Raw genomic sequence first — 22,701 nt, 5'->3', positions numbered from 1 at the left:
CCAACCCTGCCCAAAATAATTTATACGTAACCTGTTCTCCTATAAAAGCCAGAAGCTAATATAATTGCGAATAATCTTCTGGTTTTGTTTTGGGGACGACATGTGCGAAGTGTGACCCCGCACAGATGTATTCACGAATATTAGTAGGTTATATCAATCTACTCGAGTCTTCCGCGTAGGTACGTATAGGATATTAGCATTGAAATTTGTACATCAAGCGATAGAACTGAGACTGAGATTGTTCAACGTATACACGACCGAGCAACATTTTCCGACATGCGCTTTTTTCCAGTAACTCTGCCCTACTTCATTAACCGGTTACTGACGATATACGGGGAGTCAAACAAAATAAAGGCGACCTTTTGTGTTGCAACAGAGACGAAGGTGTGCCTTATTCTAAGACACTGTTGCTGAACTTGCCCACAATGTGTGTGACTGCGTATTAGTCAACATCATACACAGCTAGCTATTCGCGTGAGATTTCGTTGACTGAACGCTCGAAGGTTCGATCCGTTGATGTGCTACAAAGATGTTGCTGGTTAAACAAGTGGAACACTTCATCCTGGAAACCATTATGGATCAAAACTGGCAATTGTTCTTGTCTTTTATGTGTTTAAATCTAGCTTATTTGTTTTCCAAGTTCACAATGTGCTATTATTTCTTCTGCGGAGCTGGACTCGTTCTCTTGATTTCAACCATTTTCGACACTTTCTCGGTAAGCATTTTAAATAATCCCGCCATTTATTGCGTAAAAAATTTTTACAGTAAATCATTGCAGTTTTCACACAATTTTGCGATTTCAGATTCAAATTAAAAAAAAAATAGATATTTCTATTTCAACGTAAAAAAAGTTAACCCATTACTACTTATATAATCAAAGAACAACCTGTTCCTAAATTCCAATAGAAAATGGCAAACCAGTTTCTTGAAAACAATTTTTCGCTGCGTCACTCAAAATACGGCCGTAGATATCTTGAATGTCAAAATGTTCTTGCAAACTCACTGTTTACTAATTAGTGAAAACTAATACCTATATAGTGTCCAAAAGAAAAACAGACTTCTTGGCTTTCTCTTTTATGTATAATTAAACATTTACCTATTGATGAATTTCAGATTGCGTCCAATGGGCGCGCTGTGTTCGTCACCGGATGTGACACGGGATTCGGACACGAACTGTCGAAGAAATTACACGCCATGGGGTTCACTGTCTTTGCCACTTGTTTCGATGAGAAAAGTAACGGAGCCACCAGACTGACAAGACTTGGCGATGAATCGGGACGGCTTCATGTCATTCAAATGGACGTCACAAAGCAGGAAGATGTCAACAAAGCTCTCGAATATGTGGAGAAACATCTTCCGGAGAATGGACTCTGGGGCCTTGTCAATAATGCCGGCCAGTCCAGCACTCCAGGTTTCTTGGAATGGACTCCGATGTCTGTTTACGAAAAGGTATACTTGTAGTCAATCACAGACAAATATTTGGCCACATTTCAATGGTGCATAACATTTAATATTACGACATGATGATGCAGGTGATGTCGGTAAATTTGTTTGGCGTCATCCGCGTGACCAACGCTTTTCTGCCGCTCATCCGCAAGAGCCAAGGAAGGATCGTGAATGTCTCCTCCATCATGGCCCGCATGGCGACTCCGTTCGCCGGTTCCTACTCGATCACTAAAAATGCCATCGACTCTTATTCGGCCATCCTTCGTCTGGAAATGAAACGCTTCAACGTCAAAGTCGTCGTGATCGAGCCGGGCAATTTCATGACGGCCACCAACTTCAGCACCTGCAACGGTCAAGGCGGTTTCGCCTTCAACTCTCGCCGCATGTGGGACCAGTTGGACGAGAAAATCCAGAATGATTACGGACTGGAATGTTTAGAAGGAGAAATCTCAATCTCACAGAAGTTGGTAGAAATTTCGGTAAGTATAGACTAAATAATAAGTCATTTAAATGTATAATATCGTATTGAATGAATCTTCTATTTTTGGGGCCGCTGGATAGACCGGAGAACCGCAGGCCGTTGTGGATGCCATGGCGAAGGCAGTTGGCCGACTCCACCCAAAGACCCGATATTTTGTGGCCAGCACGTCTGACAAAATCATGGCTTACGGAATGCAGAGTTTGCCGCTCTGGATTAGCGATCGGATGGTGATGGCAATTGAAAGTCAAACCTTTCCCATCGAAGCTGTGCCTTATGTCAAATATCTGGTTTTGATTCCTTCGCTCGCCACCATACTTTCTTTAATGTCAATGATTCGTTAAATTATATCATTGACTGCTGAGCGAGGGAAAATTGGCAAATTTAAATATCAAACCCAAAATACTGATCAACATTTGTAAACAGCCAACTATAAATTCTTATTGATTTCTCATAATTATTAATTTTGCGATCGACCAAATAAATTGGGCATAATTTCGTTTAAATCACATACAATTTTTTTAGTGCTGTAAAATGGTTAAAGGGCGACCATCCAGCGTGATTACCGATCCGGACAAAACAACGCGTATGCAGATTCGTCCTTCCAGTCCATCTGAGTATAGAGGTGAATTAGACGATCAAATTGATATAGGCTCGCTACAGAAAACTTATTCCAGCAGCCATTTTATAATATGGGGGTAATCACGGTGTCTGAACCGGTTGTCGAAATAATACACCAAGACTTTTGACAAAGAAAGTTCATTGCCCTAATAGCCTATGCACGAAGAACAGACACGGAGCCTTTCGTGCTTTCTCTCCAAGCTTGAAAATAACTTTCTGCGCTCTTCTCTTCAAAAAATAAGATTACCGAATAAACAGGCCGCAAAATATACATTCCTTTTGAAGTATTTTATAGCGTACTGGACATTCGTACTATTCATTACATAGCAATCTTCAATCAGATTAAAACTCAAAATGAATTCTAAACATTTCCGAGCGCTTTGTGCTCAGCTTTCCACATCAGCGATGCAATCCGGACTGATGCATTTTTTTTGCTTGATTAAATTTATTTTTTCCCTATACGTAACCCAAATATGTAAAGACTAGAACCTGTATTATCTAACAGGCGAGGTCGAATATAGAGACTAAGCCTTCGCATGTATGTTATAATTAAGCAAGGCCAGCGCAAGACATTTATCAAAAACTCGTTTTTTTTTTGAATTTTTACTTGGCCTCCGAGCAATATCAGATCGTTTTTCGGAGAATAATATTATTTCTTTATTTGGGATGGCCAAACGTAACGGTTTCGCTTCTTTATAATACCAGATTTTTCTTTTTTTAATTTGAATTATTCGAAAGTACACACCAGGAGCCGGTTGACTGTTGTACCGTTATTTTAAACTTTTATTCGAATAAAACCGCACACCCCTCGTTCATTTCAGTTGGCATTATTCTGAAAGTTGACACTGAACTTGAATGAGATTATTATTTTTTTCTAAACTGATATTATACGAATAAAGAGAGAAATTCAAACGTCAAAACGGTCATAATTGTACCTTCACGAATTTGAATATAATAATAAACGGGATAAGGGTATCATTAATTTTATTACATCTTATATACTGTTAAAGTTGGGCTTAGTGAAATTCAGTCTCAATCTCATAGAATAGTCCATCAAATTAAATATCACACCTGGCTATATTTCTTAACATATGTTGATAAGCTTTAGATTTCTTGCGCTGTTTCTTTTTTTGTTTCGTTTTTCCTGTCTGGAAATACAAAAAAACCGAACTCGTTTTTTGTATTTTTAATGTTTTACGAGATGTGTACCAAGTCCCGAAGCCTCTATACACATATGAAGATCATATAAGAATGGTGCCAATGAAACCGGTGCGTGAATATTCAACTCCGTTTTTTTTTTGCTAGAAACCGGAAAGTCACGAGTACCGTGAAACGAACCCATCGCTATACACTGCTAGCGTCTGCCAGTTTGGATTTGCTCTCCCTCATGCAACTTGTACACATCAACCGGTTATCGATATGCGGTGAGTCAACCCAAAAAGCAACACGCATCCGAGAGACAAGTCCAATTTGATTGTTTTGCTCGTCACAATGTGCGCAACTCTACACCTAAAAGCATCACTCGAAATAGAGGCTCGTCAGTGTATCAAGATGAAGGCCGAAGATTTGAAAGAAGCCCAAGAATATGTTACAGACATTTTCGCCGAGCTCCGACACCTTTTCAAATGGCAATTATTGGCCGCTTTCACGTGTTTTTACCTGGCCTATGTCCTGGGTGATTTCTCGTTGGCTTATTTTATTTTGTGCGGAGCCGGATTCGCCCTGCTTATTTGTACCAACTACAACTCGCTTCAGGTGAGAGACATTTGACTCTTAAAATTGATTCTAATTCGTAAATGATAGACAAATGTTCTAACGGAAATATTGTTTTCTAGGTTGCGCAAGATGGACGGGCTGTTTTGATCACCGGATGCGATTCCGGATACGGATACGGACTGGCCAAGAAATTGCACGCCATTGGGTTCACCGTCTTTGCGGGTTGTTTGGACGAGAAGAGCAACGGAGCCATCGAATTGAAAAGATTTGACCAAGCGACTGGACAACTTCACGTCATCCGAATGGACGTCACAAATCAGGAAGATGTCGACAAAGCTCTCGAATATGTTAAAGACAACCTCCCGGTGCAAGGCCTTTGGAGTGTCGTCAACAATGCCTCCCAATCCTGCTGCACAGGCTTTTTGGAATGGACGTCTAACGAAGCCTATGAAAAGGTATACGACGAGAGTCCATTGGAAATTCAATAGGAATTTGATTAAAATCCGGTTTTGGGAATATGGTTAACACAGGTCATGTCGGTCAATTTGTTTGGCGTCATCCGCGTGACAAACGCTTTCCTGCCGCTCATCCGCAAGAGCCAAGGAGGGATCGTCAATGTCTCCTCCATCCTCAACCGGACTCCGTCTCCATTTAACGGCCCATTCACCATTACAAAAGGCGCCATCGAGTCTTATTCGGCCATCCTTCGACTGGAAATGAAACGTTTCAACGTTCAAGTCGTCGTGGTCGAGCCGGGGAATTTCACGGACGCCCTTAACTTCAATTCGGACAAATTCAATTTCTCCCGAACGGTGCGGAGAATGTGGGATCAATTGGACGACCAGCTCCGGATGGATTACGGCAACAACTGCGTCGAAAAACAGATTGAAATCGGTCAAATGGCCATGGAATTGTCGGTATATATAAAAATTTATTTCTTTTATCTTGCCACGGTCGAGTAGTTTTGGGGTATTATATAAAATGATTACTTTTTTCCTCGGTCATTGAACAGGAGAAAGACACGAGCGCCGTCGTGAATGCCATGGCTCAATCGATTGCCCAATTGCGTCCAAAGGATCGATACATAATCGCTTCGCCTTCTGAAAAAGTCGTGGCTTACGCCATACAATGTTTGCCCAATTGGATGACCGATCACCTGATTCTCGCACTGGAGACCAACACATCTCTGAGCAATTTGTCCGGTTTCGAGCCTTTCATTATTATTTAATCGAATTTTGTTTTATTTTATTTTTACGCCATTGATTTCGTTACACGCAATCTCGTACGATCATCCGGGAAAATCGAATTAGTTGAACATGTTGATTCGTCCAACAATAAAATACATTTACTATTTATTCGTTTTCAAATTCCTTGTATTTCAAATTTATTTATACCCTTAAGAAAGTAAAAGTGTTGTGGTGTGGGCGACTAAACCTAGATGGCCATTTTGATTACCCTACCCCCATTTACCATTTAATATTATAATGAGCAGTAACCTCGTAGTCATGAACCTTGATAGACCTAGCTACTGTGGTGGTAAATTCAGTGAGCACATGTTTGTTGAAATTTGATTTCCAACTCTAGACAATTCATTTATTCTTGTGGGCTCTTGTGCTGGTCCACGTGGTGAAATTAATTTCTCAAGTGTGTCTCAACATGTTTAGGCTTAGTGAACGCCATGAGCGTAACAATATCATTCGTGCCCTAGTTATAAACTGTGTTCTTGGCCAACCTATATTTGAGACTCTACGAAGACCCAAACAAGTTTTCAAAGAAGAACAGCATCCCATCACTTACATCTTTGATTGGCTAATTGTATCTGGCAAGAGTCAATTTCCCTGTACTGCCCGATGAGTTGAAAATGAACAGCTACAAAACCCACGAGATGATTACACAGCCCACCTGCCCACGAAGATCAACCTACTTTTTTTCGTTACCAGAAATATCCGGGAATCAAGATGGAGAAATGGTGAGTGTACCTGAATTTTCTCAGACTACATTTTTTGTATGCAAATTTAGAAAAGGCTATTTTAGTATTTTTTTTATTGATGGGCCCCCCCAAACAGCATTTTTTGAAAGAAAAACAAGTTTTGTTGTATTTGTTCGCCGTTAGATGGCGTTGAGGGATAAAAACAAAACAAAAGATTCCGGGCAGGTTCATTTGCGGAATGCGGAATGGAAAACAGAGGGAAGTTCCCATTGCGAGTTAACTTCTGTCAGCCACAATAATGAATGGCTTATCCAGACTGACGCAATTGAAAAAAACCATCTATCTGCGGTGGTAGAGAGAAGTAAAAGCTTATTTCATCATCAATTAAGGCGAGCTAGGACTTGGTCGTACACAAAAGAGAGAAGGGGGTTGAATAATGACTGGTTCACGTTCGGCATGAGTCACGCAGTCACGTCTAACGTTGTCTATGTATGTGGCAACTCGCGCGCAACACGAGAGAAGAGAGAACACACCCACGCATGTACATAACAAAAAACATCATCCGGGAAAATTTTTCGGTTGTGTGTGCAACTCAAACTTTTCAGCGCGTTTTATTTTGTTTGACAGGTGTCAAGACTTTTTTGGTAGGGACTCACGAATCTTTTTGCTACGTGCGCTGTACAGCCAGATTTCGGTTAGTTCACGCAACTTTGTGTACGGGACTAACGAGTCGAATGACCTTCGGCTGATTTCTTAGGAAGGAGTTGTTGCGTCATAAAAATAATAATAAAACATCGTCTCGGACCATCTCAAAAAAGGCAACCAACGGTCATAAGCCACGCGGTAATGATGACGCCCATTTCACGAGATGATTATTCAGCGTCGGAATAATATATTGCCGTGTTTATTTTATTTATTTTTTCGCATTCAAAAGTTCGGTGATAACCGAATAATTCACCCAGGTCCAAAAATGAAATTCAACTTTTTTAAAATAAAATAATCACGAACGGAGATGAAAGCGGGCCAATTTCGTACGCATCCAAATTTAGCCGCTGGGCCGCTGTTGATGATGAAGGGAAAAGTGGAAAACCGCTCAAGTTGATTTGAAGCTCTGCCGTAGATTTTTCTTACCAGCAGGCCTAATATGTGTCTCCCAACTGAAAGATTCAGCGCTTCTGGGCTTGTTTTGGGTCTCGAAAGAATAGACGACAGTCAGACAAGATCAAAGACCCCGCCCGCTTGCTCTGCGGCTGATGGGGCGTAGTTGGTTGTGTTTAGAAAATAAAAAAAAAAATAAAAATCTTTTTTGAACAAATGCACTAAACCGGAAACAAGACATATAGGCCAGTCCACCTTGATCTTCTTTCCACTACATCGTTCAGTTAAAGTCGGTCTTTTTTTCCTCTAAACAACTATCTCGATGTGTGTGTGCACATGTATATAGTGGAGAGCGAGGGACTCTGAAAATAGCCTCTCTCTCCAAGGGTTCGGGATGAAACGGGGCTGACAAGAGAGTTTGGCAATCCGCCCTGAAGAGAAAAAAATAAAATAAAAAGAAGAGCGGGCTCTTATAATTATCTATAGGGATAAAATACGCAAGCTGCTGCTATACGGGTCCAGCATGTGTTGTTGTTGTTGGTCTTGGCATTCATTCGCCAATTACTTAGCTGCTGCCTGTCCAGCTCAAAAAGATGTGCACTCGACAGTGTAATAATAAACTGGCTGGCCAGCTGCCTTCCATCATCTTCCCTATTTGCCAGTTTTACATTTTTCAATAGAAACGAAATAACCGCGCACGACTCATATGGTGCAATGCCAACCAGCTCAGAAAAAATTTGTGGTTATGATGCAAAAGGGATTCGTCGCTTTGACAATTTCCCGTCGCCAAAGGGGGTCGCCCTTACGGAAAAATCTCATTAAAACTCATAAAGAAATACATGAGAATAACCTTAATTCTCATTCATTTTGTCGTGATATTTTGGTGAGATTAACAGCAAAATATCATTTATTTAATGACTTTTGATGAGAATTTGGGACATTTTCAAGTTTAAAATCGGCCGTTTATCATTAATTTCATGTGAACAAAGTGAGAATTATGTTATTTCTCATCTAAATATAAATGATTAGTCGCGTAAATATAATGATTTCTGACTGAGGTTTAACTGTAATCTCGCTTAATTTCTCTTTTCACCACTGAAATGTTAATGATTTTCTCACTAAAATTAGAATGAGAATTTGAGCGCTTTTAAATGAGATTTTAATTATATAAATTGAAAAAAGAATTGCCCTGACCAGGAATCGAACCTCGACTTCCAGGGTGGCTTGCTAATCTGCTAACCGATACACCACCAATTGATGTTATATATGAAGCTTTTTAACGTAGAAATTAATAAATTCGTTAGTTTAGTTAGATAACAACAGGGTTGTGGGACTTAGAATAATTTACACAAAAAACACATACCAGAGTCAAATAGAAATTTCACTCAAATTTACTTAGCGCGTGAAAAAAACTTAGTAAAAATTTCTATGATGCGTTTTGACATACCATATAATCAATTGGTTTGTTTAGTTAGATAAAAGCCAGATTTCGGGACTTAGAATAATTCACACACAAAAAAACACACCAGAGTAAAATAGAACTTTCACTCAAATTTACTTAGCGCGTTAAAAAAAATAGTTATCCCAGCCTATCTTGTGATTATAAAAACATCGTGTAATTTTTGTGAGAATTAGATAGCTACCATATATTTACGAAAGGTAAAAAATAAAAAATGTAAAAGTCCAAAAAGAATTTAAAGTCAGAATATTTCATTCCAGGTAGGCCTATATACTTATTTGCTGATTTTAACTGATATTTTTAGGATTGTATTAAAAGAATACAAGAAAATATTTTGATGTCATATATGTAGAAATAACTTTCCCTTGATTTTTCACACAAACATCATTACAAAACATAAGAAAATATTGACGATTAAATAGTTATAATTTCACATCTGATCTGTTGAATTGTAGCTGATTATTACTGACTTTTTGTTATGAATTTGAAGATTTTAAAGCCCAAAATTGGGTAAAAATAATACCAAAAAATCTTTTGATTCCTTAGTGGGAACTGATTTTCACATGATTTTAATGAAAAATCTCACTATAAAGCATTAGAGAAATGATTGATAAAAAGCTCTTAATAAATGATAATATGCAAAATAATTATAATTAAATATCATGATCTCACACCTAAATCTACCTGATTTCTGATAGACATTTAATAATAAATTTCGTGATTTTTAAGCCAAAAAACTGTATAAAAGAAAACCAAAAAAAATCTTATAATGTCATAGGTAAAATTGATTTTCACATGATTTTATACAAGTATCTCAACACAAAACATCAATAGAAATTAATGATTGATAACTCAGAATATATGATAAAATATTTATTTATTATAAGAATATATCATGATATTCCCGCTTAATAATCACTGTTTTTTTGCAGATTTTTCATGCGAAAAAACTGCGGAAAAATCATGAGATTTTATTGATTTTCACATGAATTTATACAAGAATCTCTTGACATAACATCAATAGAAATTAATGATTAAAAACTCAGAATTTATGACAAATTACTTATTGATTATTAGAATATATCATGATATTCCCGCTTAATAATCACTGATTTTTTGCAGATTTTTCATGCGAAAAAACTGCAGGAAAATCATGACATTTTATTGATTTCCACATGATTTTATGCAAGTATCTCATTACAAAATACCAATAGAAATTAATGATTAAAAACTGAGAATACATGATATATTACCGATTTATTTTAAGAAAATGTCATGATATTTATGGTTAATTATCACCAGTTTCTTGCATATTTCTCATGCGAAATGTCTGTGGTAAAATCATGAAATTTATATGATTTCTTTCTGATTTCTTACTACGGATTGGGTTATATCTCATATAAAATGAGACAAAAATATTTTAAACACTTTTAATGATAAATATGAGGGTGAAAATTCTCATCAATTTAATGAGAAATATATGAGATCATCAAAAATTATTAAAAAATCATTGATGTCATTAATAAACATATGATTTCTCATATAGTTTGATGAGATTTTTCCGTAAGGGCGGATTTATTTTGGTTTTCTCTTTGACAGTTTTGACGCAATCAATCGACCGGGGGGTACAAAAAAATAGAGAGAGTGACTCGACCTCCATTTTTAACACATAGATTTTTATTACATACAAAAAAAAACAAGATCGTGACTCACTGAGTCACCCGCCGGGAGCTGCTGCCGTGCGGCTGCGCTGAACGATCCAGCGGCACATAATAATCCAACCGAAATGTCAACTCGTTTGATTCTTTTTTTGCGTCGCGCAATCTTTTTTGTTTTGTTCCATTGGGTAATATAATTCATACCAAGGCCGGTTGCAGTTATCATTTGTCTGCAGTCATCAATCACTGATTATTTCGTCGTATCATATCCAGTCGGGGGGAAAAATAAAGGAAAGAAGGCCGCCGGAGAATTTTTGTCCGGCATTTTTTCCGGCTATTATACATTCGAGTGCTGGGAATGCCAATGTCCAACTCGTTAGTCACTCGTGTTTGTAGTTGCCGCGCTGATTCAGATCAATCAACACCAAGATGCCGCGCGTTTGATGAATGGGACTGTTCCAGATTTTAGCATTGGGCCTAGATTTATTAGACTTGTTGTGTGAATGCGCTGAATAGATTTGCATTGATGTACATATATATGTGAACAACACAAAAATGTTGTCGGGCAACCCATTCATCAAACAGCAGCTCTCGCTTATATATTAGAAAGAAGAAAAAAAGAAATCGAAAAATAATCGACTAGAGTGATACAAACACACAAAGGCACTATATTTATATTAGTAATGTGTATAGCGCGTCCGGCGTTGCATTATATGATTAGCAATTCAAATTTGGTGGGGAGAAATGTAGTAGCTTGTGTGTGATATTTCTTTGATTTCCTTCAGATGGACGGCAGCTCGACCAGCAGCTAGTAGAGAAAAATATCTGAATATTATGAGTTAAACATTTAAAAATATTCGGATAATCCGACACACAAATGATGTGTCGGTGCTATGCCTACATTTTTAACGAGATATTCTTTGATGGTAGAAATCGTCTTTTCAAATTTATAAAAATCTCGCTAACAAGCTTCGTCGACTGAAAACTTTTGTTTCGAAAAATTTCAATCGTTAAATCCCGTATACAGTAAAATTGTCTTATTTTCGTACCTTTGTCTAATTAGATGTTAATTATACTACGTCGCGTTGGCTTCTTCGTTAGCGTCGCACTCGTTATATAATTTCATCCACTTTTTTTGAACGCGCGCGCGCCCATTTGTTGGAAGCAGACGATCGAAAAGAGATCCTTTTTTAACGACTTTGAATAACGCGCGTCCATTATTACAGCCGAAAAGAGAAACTTATTTATTTGTTTGCCAGAGTTCAGCAGAGCAGTATAGTTTCCTTTTGTTTTCGAGTTACGCACCAGTCAGGATTGACGTTCGACTCGGGAAAAACAAAAACAAAAAAACAATTGAAACGCGCTTGTGTTGTGTGTTCCAATAAAAACAAGCTAGACAATGATGATGGTATTTTGAACGAGTTTCTTTTTGTGTGTTATTTATTGGGTTGGAAAAATAGAAGATGGACATATTGACTATGGGTTAGATGTCAGACTTTTGTGCCAGGGCACAGAAGATCAAAATGTTCTTATTCTTTTGACTTTTCTCCATCAGAGAGAAATAAATAACTGTGGATGTATTATAGCCTGACTTGACTATATAGCATGGCTTTATTAAGGGCGCGGTCGGTTACCATGACGAAACGATGGCTGCCAATGCCTCGTATAATATTTTACGACACGGGCATTTGTTTCGGAGAGCCCCCTTCCGTTTTGGCAACGATTTTCCTTATTATTCCCGACGTACGTTTTTTTAAAAAAAGAAGATGAAGAAGAAAATCTCTTGTATACGCCAGTTGATGGGTTTATATTCGGTGGGCCCTGCCTTTTTGCCTGCGTGCGTGTGTGTACTATACAGTTGCGGGAATATTTGAGAATAGAACCGGTTTTCTCTCTCTCGCGCGCCATTGTTTACGACAATGTCGTGAGCCGGCCGCTGCCTCTTTTCAACCCGAAAGAAAAGAAAGAAAAAAAGGAACGAAACTATGCGAGCGGCAGCTGGGGGAGAATATATACACACACATTGAGGAGGGGGAATGAATCAACAATTTCGGCTCTCAATGGTCATCATTTGAATTTTGTGTTGTTATTCGTTCGGTCGGTCGGTCGGGAAAAAACAAAATAATAATATTCGAATGTGCGCTCGTAAAAACCGAAAACAACCAAACGGGAAAAAATAGAAACGCGCGAATGATGAGGTTTTTTCTTCTTTTTTTAAAAAATAAAAAATTTACAATTCAAAAATCACGTGAAAAAAGAAATTTTTTAGAAAAATTCTCATCATGATTTCAAATCACGCGCGCGCGCGCTCGACTCTTTTGGTCCCTACGGCCGTTACCCCTTAAAAAGTTGAGTTGTAGAATCTTTTCACAAAACTTTAGCGGTGCGGAGGCAACTTAATTAAATAACTAAACACCTGGCGTATGACCGAGTGTTTGTTTGCCGTCCAAACTTTTTTTCCCCAAAATTGAGTCACTAAACATATTTGAAATTCGTTTAGTTTGGCGGGTAGAAAGCAGATGGCACCGCTTCCGACGGGTCCACTGCGCTAGCGCACAGCAGCAGCAGAGATGTACAACAAAAAAACTCAACGTGAAAAACAACCCACACGTCGTCTCGTGAGTCACTTGTGGGCCTCGTGAGTGTAACACAGCACCGTGTATATTGCCGGCCGACGTGGGCTTCTCTATAGTTTGACTTCGGTACTGTGTGTGAGTCGTTGGCTTGGCTGGGCTCGCTGCTGGCCCTCAGTCTGTGTCCCGTTCTCGCCCAGAGCGGACGCCCGTTTGCGTGCGTGTCTGTGTGTGCCAACAATTTCACATATCTCACGAGCTGAGCCGACTGGCGTGTATATTTTTTTCGATCGACACGTGTAGAGTTTTGGGGTGTTTACACAGTTCGTTTGAATTGATATCGGACAGCAGTTCATCTCTTGGCTCGGCTCGGGTGTTTTTTGTGTGTCTACTATTACACAGTTCAGTGAGCGCGGCGATATTATTTATAAACATTCTAGCCCGCGGGAGCCCAACAAATAAATAAAAAAAAAGAGATTTTTTCAAAAAAAAAAAAGTCATTGGATTTTTCGTTCGTTTCGTATACGGCGGATGGGAGTTGTCGACTGGGACGAAATTTATTTCCCCCCCGAACGGACTTGTATAATTTATCTCTCTGCAATGGCCTGAAGGGATTTGGGTCCGCTCTGAGAAAGACGATGGTGCCATTATTTGACCGAAATCATCATCATCATCATCTTATTCCTGCCCAGTCGTTTGGGCAACAACAGGTATCACGACAAGAACGAGAAAAAACAACCCCCTTTATAACCAAAATAATCGTCCCATCATCACGAAAAATCATCCACCATCTAGAGAGTTATAAGAATTATTACGCCATGTCTAGACGAGCGGAATGTTATTCAATTTGATTCAAATTTCCCAGCCAAAAATCGTGAGTGTCGCCCGAGCGTATGAATCGCCCTTCACCCACAAATAATCATTTCAATTTTTTCAATAAAAAGGAAAGTTTGAAGTGACAAAAAAAAAATTTCAAAAAATCAGGTTTCTCTGCTGCGTCTTACACCTGTAAAATTTGTTATACCTTTCTATATAGTATACCGTTCGGGTGTATAGTATCCAAACTTATTATTGTTGGGTGTAGTACAGAAATAGTTGAGCGAGTCTGGCGTGCCGTTTTCGTCGATTTGCTGCCACATTTGAATAGTACTGTGACGCGTGCGTGCCAGTTCAAATAGACCGCCAGTTTTTTTGTTTTTCGGTCGCAGTTCAAGCGGCGCACAAATGAAGAATCTACCGCCAACCCATCACGCAATGCGACGATTAGACACCGTATATAGTTCCATACATCTCGTATATGGTTGTACAATGTAAAAGAGGGGGGTTAGATACTGAGGAGAATGAGCTGAATAATATCAAAAGGAATCTAAATAAATGTAGACGCTGCTTTCAACTATTCTGTGCGGAGAACATCTGATGATGTTATATATGCAAATGTGTCGTGGTTCTCAGATGGGATTACGCCGGAGACAGTGACGTGGGGATGCTGCTGCTGGCAAAGTGATTTTTTCTTTCTTTTTTTTTTCGCTTCTGTATCTATACCATCCGTGTGTGCAAGCGCGTTAGATCCCCAGTCACGAAGGGCCGCATCCTAATGGAAGGGACTTATGCCATTCCCAGGGCCGTGCCGCCGCCGAGCTGCTGAGAAGAGCTCCCGTGTTGTTTTCGGGATCATCATCCATCCTCTTTTCCGAGACTCTTTTTTTTTACTCACGATTGTACCTCGCCCAGCGTCTGGCGTCTTTTCCCACACATGTTTCACCCCCCGACGCTGCTGCTGCTGCCGATCAAAGGCGCTCTTTTTGAAATGTAATAGACCCACCGCCAAATCGCAGGTGATCCGTTATACAACCACCGACGTTCGCTCAATCTTAGATAGAATGTGATATGTATAACATTTGGCGCATTCTAATTTTTTGGATGAAAGAGAAAGAAGTTATTGCGACTCTATTGAAGCTATAGGAGAGATTGTGTCAGACTCGATTTGCTCTCAATCAAAAGATTGGTGTCAAGATTGTCGTGTTTTAGATATACATCCACTCTCTCTCTCTGCTGGCTAGTTTTTGATTGACAGGTGTTCATTCAAATTTCCCGCGCCGCCAATTGGACCTCGTCGTTCACAAATGACGGATGAGATTGTAACAGAGGTGATAGCCCACGTCCTATATAATTTTTCTATGGGCGCCAATACATCCAAAGGCCAAAAGAACCCAAATCTTTTTTTTTTATCTAATCAAATTATCTTTTAATATCGAAAATATAAAAAAAATGGATGGCATTTTAATAAATAGGTAGGTGTTTGGTATATGTACGGACGACGAAAGGCTGCTGGCCAAGAAAGACTACCATAAAAGGAGATCGGTGAATGTTGTGTTAAATTCACGGGTGGTAGTAGTATAGTACCTATATAAGAAGAGCGTGATGGTTCAAAACTCTTATTCTTCCATCTTTTTTCGTGATGCTGTGGTGGATGGCTGGCTGGTAAGGCACGAGTGAAAGTTACATACTTCTCTCCCCACCAAAAGAGAGTTTCGCTGGGTTGCATCCAACAAGGTCGAACAACAACAACAACTATAGTTGTTTGGAATGTCTGCAGCTCAAAAAATAATAAAATACAAAAAATCTTTCTATGTAAATGAAGCAACGCCTTTTGGGAAAAAAAAACATTTTTTGGGGTATTCAAAAAATATACGGAAGCTCTTGTTGACGATCATTTCCGCTTCGTGTCACATATCGCAGAGAGAGCCTGTATAATACATTGTTTAGATTTATGATTATATGACCATCTGGGCGCGATAGCCTTTAAAAAAACAAAAAACATTTTTCTTATTTTCTTATTATTTTTTTAACTTGATGCAGGTGTGCCGAGCTAACCGAAGATGATGACACAAGGGACGACATCGCAGGGAAGCAACGGCCATTTAAGGCCGCCCCGTAAATACACGCCCAGCGAGACCACACAGGTAAGAAAGAAAAATACAAAATACCAACTATCATAGATAATAAATAACCAGCGTAATGATGATAGAGTCTAAAGTTACACGCCAGAAGAAAAAATAGAGATTCCAAAAGTCAGCCCGAATTTACGCCATCATAGAAACGAGAGTTATAGTCGCTGTCGTCGCTATACAGTTAACTGTATATATTTACTGTTGGTATAATTCATCGTCATTACATCGAAAAGAACCGACAACAATTAAGTTGGCGAAATAATGCAATTAGCTTAATCCATACGGTCGTGTGTGTAGTACGTGAGGTACTGGCGGGAGCTGATGGAACTGGGAAGGGAGTGCTGTGTGTGCCGCTACATTAGATGGTTGAATTGGAGGGCGAGTGGCGCAATCAATCGTCATCGAGGAGAAACCGAGGGGTGAGAGAGCTAGTCTCTATACAGGATGGAAATATATGTCAACCTATTAAAGCCCTATGCAGCCGTAGGCGCTTTGCAACAAAACCTCTAATGGCACGAGCCCCCTATTCCTCCTCCTCCCCCCATCTACTGGTGTACATATTGATGTATCATTCACCTTATATATTTTTGGGATTGCGTTTTTCGTCTTTCCTTTCCTTTCCTTCGTTGGGATCAGCCGGGCGCAAGAGTAATGAGCTTCTATTGTCGCCATAGTAACGGGGACTCTCATTGCAAGGGTATTTCCTTTTCTTGCAAGAGTAGGGGGGACCACACCCTTCACATCTAGCAGTCCATCAGTCTCTCTACTTTCTTCTAGAGGGGAGACCACCTATCGCAACTTCCCTTTTTAACCAGCCTCATAATAAATGGATGATGTAATCCCTCCCCTCGCCCACCCTATATATAGTAGCATTCACCTTGTATTATGACAATACGAATGACGAAAGAAAAAGGATCATCCGGTCTATTAAGCAACCGAGTGCCGTGCATTGTCCCGTCTCTAATAATAGGCTATTATATTATCTCTGTCTATTAAAGTGGAATTGCGTCATCTTGTGGAACCATCCAAATTCGTCGAATGAATAAAATCTGGTGGAACTATCTCAGAAAAATCGATAGGAATCAAATGGTGGGGTTGGTCTAAAGGGTGGAAGACGTACAGGCAGCACACATCCCTAGCTCCTCACGTCTATCCATTTGATTGGATCTCCGTGTGGACTCTCCCCTTCTCTTACGTGATGGAAATTCTACCAGGGGGGAGCACGAATGTGCCGAATGGAAATGCGCAATAGGGTTGTCAAGGATGACAGACAGCCGAGACTTTTTCTTCTTCTTTCCACTAAAGTGGCAAAGTTGCCTGGGGGAGAATTGCCGCGTTGAAAAATGAAAGGGAATAGGAGCCACCGCCGTACCGTATAGGAGTTTGATAGGGTCCAGCTCGCTCCTTATCAAAGTGCCCAAGGGGAGTGAGGTGAGAAAATCAACAGCTCCGCCAAGAGAGGCCGAGAGAGAGGGGTTGAAAGAGCGTCGTGACGCCCCCCTAAGATACTAAATAACACGTACAACAATACCAGCAGCTGTGGAAAGATCCTGATGAAAAGCTTCGACAGCCAAAAGGACAATCGAAAAACCGTTTTCAATCTTCTTGGCGTTGGAGCTTTTTCGAAATGCTCACAAGGATCAAAGGTTTTCGCCACACACACACACAGACACACACACGTTCTATACTATATCTTAGATTACCAGTTGTGTGTCACACACAGCGACGGACCCCACGAAAGAAAGTTGTCGCCTGGCGCCCAGCAATCAGCTGCAAACGTGACGAGGTACAGACAGGAGCAGATAGCTCACGGTTCAATTGAGTCGTTCTATCTCGCTGACAAGACGAAAAACGACACACACATTTCACACAGCCTCTCTTTTGAAACTTTTTCTTCTTGTTATCTTTCACGGTTATAGAAAAGTCATCCATCAGCTGATGCCTCCTGGCAATATTAAACGTAATAAAAAAAAGCAAAGAACTTATTTTAGTTTTATTTTTTCCAGTGAAATCATTCCCGGAAGATTTTTTTTTTAATATTTTTGTTACATGGAAAGAAATTCCTTATAGGCCGGACTGGGGCCGGCACGGAGGGGGGAATTCAATCAAAAGGGATTTTTTCGTGTGTTATCTTTTCAAAAGAAAAATAACATCTCGTTCGGTCAGACGAAAAACCTCCTGGTGGTCTTTTCGTCGGCTCTACATACATAAATTTTTGAAAAACAACAAGATCGAGAGAGGCCGGCACAGAGGGTTCAGTCGGCTCTGGCTGGCCTGGCTGGGCTGGACTGGGCTGGGGGGAGGTCTATACTTTTTGGATGGCAAGAGGGAGATTAGACGCTAGCGCAATCAGGAATGTCGGATCTTAATGAGAGTGGTGTTGGGCATGGGTCTTGTTTGATGTTTGATCACGAAAATTGTCGAGGGGGAAATCTTTGGAGAAACTAAAACAGCGGATAAGAGAACTAAATCAGTCATCCATGTTATATTTACAGCACCCTGGTTGGATAGACGGGTAGGGGGATTGTGCTGCCCGGACAACAGTCATATATACATTCACCCCCCTAGCTCTTTGGCTTGTATATATACTTGCAACCTGTCTCATATTCCATGTCTCCCTCGCTTTTATGATGATCATTCCCGGTCGAATTCATCCGAGCGGGAGATATATATATATGTTGTCAAATATCTAGCGTCGAGGGCCTCCCTTATATACTCAAACTATTATTTATTGTATTTAAACTGAATAGGACTCATTTAGACAATATCAAAAAGGGGGACCTAGTTAGCAAAGAGTCTAAATTTCATTTTGAAAAAAGAAATAGAAAAATAAGCGACGAGGGAGACCATCCATTTGGGTAATAATAAATTTGGAAAAACCCAGTTGGCTTCAGTTTGGTCTACATAGTACAGTGTACGGAGGGGGGTTGAATAAATAAACAAACATTTTTCTTTCTTTCTCTCCCAAAAGAAAAAAAAGAGTACAGACAAATGATTATTATTATTCCTGTTGCTCCTATACAAGACACACCAGGTGGCAGCTTGTGTGTCTTATCCATCCGTCATGATGCCCATGCCGTCTCGGCTCTGATCCTCATCTTAAAGAAGAGAAAGAAGTTGAAACCCCCCCGATGGCACAAACCGTGTGGGTATGCCAGTCATGCCCAGCATCAAAGACGGGGGGGCGCGTGCATATGCGCATTAGCTAAAAGACGACGACTAAAAAGGAGGGGAGCTCACAGTCAAAGGAATGGCCGGAAGGAAATTATATCCAGCCGGCTGGAAAAAAGGGACAGAGTAGATATTGACGAAGAAGAGAGCTAGGGGGTCGTCTGGTATTAGTGTACGTATATATAGTTCTAATGTTCATCAGTGCGAACGCATAACACGCAAAGAGAATGTCTAGAGCTATTACACAAAAGGTGGTGGTGGTGATGGTGGTAGGGGTGGGGGAGTCTATCGGACAAATACGATGGGCTGACATCAGCTGAATAGGAGCCCAGCAGCCTCCCTGTGTATAAGAAAGAAAGTTTTATATCCCCGTGCGTTCTTGTCCAAACTTATTGAGTTGTACAGAGGCACAGAGGCAGAGGCAGAGTAGAGAGGCTCGGGACGTGATCTGCAATGACAAGACGGACGGAGAATAACCCGCGCCCGTTTGTTCCCAGAAGACTTTTCTCTAGTCTCTACAATATGTTTCTTTTTTCTTCACTTCTTATCGCTCCCGAAATACACTCGAGAGCTCCTGGCTTGGGAGTCTATCTTTTTCTTTCTTTTTTCGTGGAAAGGGGGTTGGTTATTAGTCCCGACCGCCGTCGAATTAGAGCCAACCGAATGATGTCATCGATAATCTTTTCTAGATGTTCCTCGTTTGAAATTTGGTTTGGGTCCATTTTTTCGGCGAATGAAATTAGAGATCGGAATGGTCAAAGAATCAAAAGTTTGGATTTGTTTCGTTTTTCTTTTGTCGTTGCCAATTGAGACTCTCGGCAAATCACCCGCATAAAAAACTGGGAATGGATGGCCCACTCGACGGCCAATATCAAACTTGACCCGAGTGTAGTCGTAAAATAAAAATAAAGAAATCGTTCCGGGGGTTTTTCTTGGCACGGGTGGGGTGGAGAGAGAACCGGAGACTCTTATGTTATTATTATTGCAAGAGACGCCATAACCCAACGCCTCTTCCACAAGCTCCTTTCTATCAATGGCCTCGTGATTTTATTTGATGGCGACTCTCTATAAAACAACGCAGTGAGGCACTAACGTGAGCAGCACGAATGAGGCGTGTGATATATTTTTTTTCTCTCCCCCCGACCACGCCCAACTGGCCAAATAACATCTCAACTTGGCACACTACTACTACAACAAACCCGCGTTCAACATTTATTTTTTTCGTGATTCATTCGTGAGAAGCCTTCCGGGCTTTTTTGTGTATTCTACTACATTTCGCTCGGCTGCGCTTTCCTATTTAGTTTTTCTTCTCCCGCGATCTTCTTCTTTTATATATGCACTTGATCCCCCCCCCCTACACTACACACATCGATCGATTCTTTTTCAATTTATTCGTTTCGGTGTGTGTGTGTGCCACCCTCACACAACCGTCCGTCACACCCCCTCGTTTGATTTGAGCCCCCGTTCCAAGACAAACAAATTGATATATCTTTCGATCTGTTTTTCCCCGATAGATAGATAGAAAGAGGGTGAATGTGCAGCTATAGAATTGCCTTTTCTCTCCCTCTCTTCACTCTGATTTCTTTTTATTTTCCCAAACTATTTCGGGGAGGGGTTCGTGACAGAATTTGTCTCGGCGCTCTCCTCAATATAACACACGGGATTTCGATATGTTTGATTTGTTTTTAGAGAATTTGGATTGGAGCTAAGTTTCACAGTTAGACGTACAGACACGCGATGATTCGAGGGCTCTTGTGCGTACCTCGGCTATATGTGACGTAGAGAATATTGACACGGTGTGTCTGTGTACAACACACCAGTTTCATTCATTCCGTATGTGTACACTATTTCTCTCTTTGCGCTCCATCACGGCTTATATTTGATATCAAATGGAAAAAAAGGCCCAAAAAGAAGAAGCTAGAAGCTAGAAAAAAGGAAGGGTGTTGCCATGGCTATGTGTGTACACTGCTCGCAGCCGTCCTTCACACAGTGGCGGTATCCTACTTTCATGTAACTGCTACTCGGTGACAGCCTACTAACCAATTGATTGAAACTACTTCTCAATTCTTCTACCTTTTCTTACTCGCCTTACTAATTATAAACTAAACCACTTTAAATTCTTTCCTGCTTTTACTACCCACCCCTTACTTAAAAAGTTTTGACCACTTCATTTACGGTATTGGTTTTGGCATTCCTACTGATATTATTCGGCACCACTAACCGACCATTTCGATTTGATTTAATTTGGAAAGAAGACTTGATTTATTCGGGAATTGAACCCGGACCTTTGGCGTGGCAGTCTAGTGTCTTACAGGCACGCCACATTGATATATATAAATGCTACTATCCTAACGAATACTACTTATTCCTTGTAAGTTGTAACCTACTAGTCTAAGGTACTGAATTGTTCACACTACTTATAACAAAAGTACTAAATTTTTGTAAACTACTAGCTATAACCTACATTGCTTTTATTATTGATTACTTTTTAAAATCAAACTACTAACCCTACCTGAACATACTGAATTTTTCAGACTACTAACTAAATCTTTATAAACTGCTGGATCAACCTACTGAACAGAACTATGCCTACTAACAGTTTCACTAAGAAAAACGTAAAAAGTAGGCAAATGAATGGTTAGTAGAGAATTTGTACTTAAGCAAGTACAGTAAAATACTGAATTGCGTTTCAGTAGCATATTAGACCCTTTTGAAGGGTACTGAAACTGTTAGGGGTGTGTAGGTACTGGAAATCGTTAAAATAAGCAGTTTAACGCGGCTGTGCACCTACACCGAGACCTGCTGAAGACGAGTATACACACAAGAGCCTTCCTCATCTCTCTGCAGAGCACTTTCCGTCTTATATTTCCTGTCTCTCCCTCGACTTCCGCTTCTCCCTTTCTTACTCTCTCTACCAGCTGATGTGATGTGTACGGTATTATTATTTACTTTCCCTTTTTACTCTCTAGCTCCAAGTCTCCAATGACCTCCTATACACACAGGCAGACACCATCTTTGTGTACTGTGTATATACTATCCGGGCCGTATTACCTAGCTCTATACACACAACCCTAGTTTCAAAAAAGGAACGTCTCAGACATATTTTTTCTCCTTTTTCCTGTGGTGGGTCTATCATAATCCGCCCTCCTTTTTTTAATACTTTGTGCTGGATAGTTTTTCATCACACATGTACACTCCCCCCTCTCTTTTCTTGGTGTATGCCTTCTCGTCTTACCCAGGTCTTACCTTATAGTCAAACATTTGCAGCAGCAGCTCATAGACATGTATGAAATAGTTAGGATATAATGCCCTTTGTAGAGCAGAAATATTTAATAAAAGACTGGATGGATTTTTGACTCGTCGATTTGTGAAAGATATCGGATGATAGGGACGTGTTGGACTACAAACGGAAGTTGCACACACACACACAGTCAAACAAGTATCTGAGTCGACGAGAGAGAATGGATACGGTTGATGTTGCGCGATGAAGGATCGCTCGACAGCTGGAATGGAAGTTATTTCTAGCGCCATTTCTTGGCTTCCATGTATACAAGTCTACGGGCTCTCTCTCTCTCTCTGAGTATATTTACGTAACTTTTT

General features: G+C 40.2%; 3 protein-coding genes across 5 annotated transcripts in view; all 3 read left to right on the top strand.

Annotated features, from left to right (window-relative positions):
- Positions 1–408: 408 nt before the first annotated feature.
- Positions 409–2,430, top strand: LOC124202904 (D-beta-hydroxybutyrate dehydrogenase, mitochondrial-like). Its single transcript, XM_046599410.1, has 4 exons — positions 409–715; positions 1,114–1,449; positions 1,533–1,925; positions 2,008–2,430. The coding sequence occupies exons 1-4, from the start codon at positions 530–532 to the stop codon at positions 2,266–2,268; spliced, it is 1,176 nt and encodes a 391-aa protein (XP_046455366.1). The 5' UTR covers positions 409–529; the 3' UTR covers positions 2,269–2,430.
- A 1,605-nt stretch (positions 2,431–4,035) lies between these two features.
- On the top strand, positions 4,036–5,592 carry LOC124202899 (D-beta-hydroxybutyrate dehydrogenase, mitochondrial-like). Its single transcript, XM_046599405.1, has 4 exons — positions 4,036–4,300; positions 4,381–4,716; positions 4,792–5,178; positions 5,274–5,592. The coding sequence occupies exons 1-4, from the start codon at positions 4,037–4,039 to the stop codon at positions 5,487–5,489; spliced, it is 1,203 nt and encodes a 400-aa protein (XP_046455361.1). The 5' UTR covers position 4,036; the 3' UTR covers positions 5,490–5,592.
- A 413-nt stretch (positions 5,593–6,005) lies between these two features.
- LOC124202896 (neuron navigator 3-like) overlaps positions 6,006–22,701 on the top strand; it is a 32,781-nt gene continuing 16,085 nt past the window's right edge. The window contains exons 1-2 of one of the 3 annotated variants that reach the window (XM_046599397.1): positions 6,006–6,230; positions 15,839–15,942. In XM_046599397.1, coding sequence (XP_046455353.1) covers positions 15,859–15,942 — 84 coding nt within the window. In that variant the 5' untranslated portion in view covers positions 6,006–6,230; positions 15,839–15,858. Of the gene's footprint in view, positions 6,231–13,024; positions 13,690–15,838; positions 15,943–22,701 lie in introns of those variants that run through there. The other 2 variants (XM_046599395.1, XM_046599398.1) reach the window with 2 other exon arrangements.

Source organism: Daphnia pulex, chromosome 9 (assembly GCF_021134715.1).
Source record: "Daphnia pulex isolate KAP4 chromosome 9, ASM2113471v1".
Taxonomy (NCBI): Eukaryota; Metazoa; Arthropoda; class Branchiopoda; order Diplostraca; family Daphniidae; genus Daphnia; species Daphnia pulex.
The sequence above is the reverse complement of the archived record's forward strand: the minus strand, read 5'-3'. Positions and strand labels throughout refer to the sequence as shown.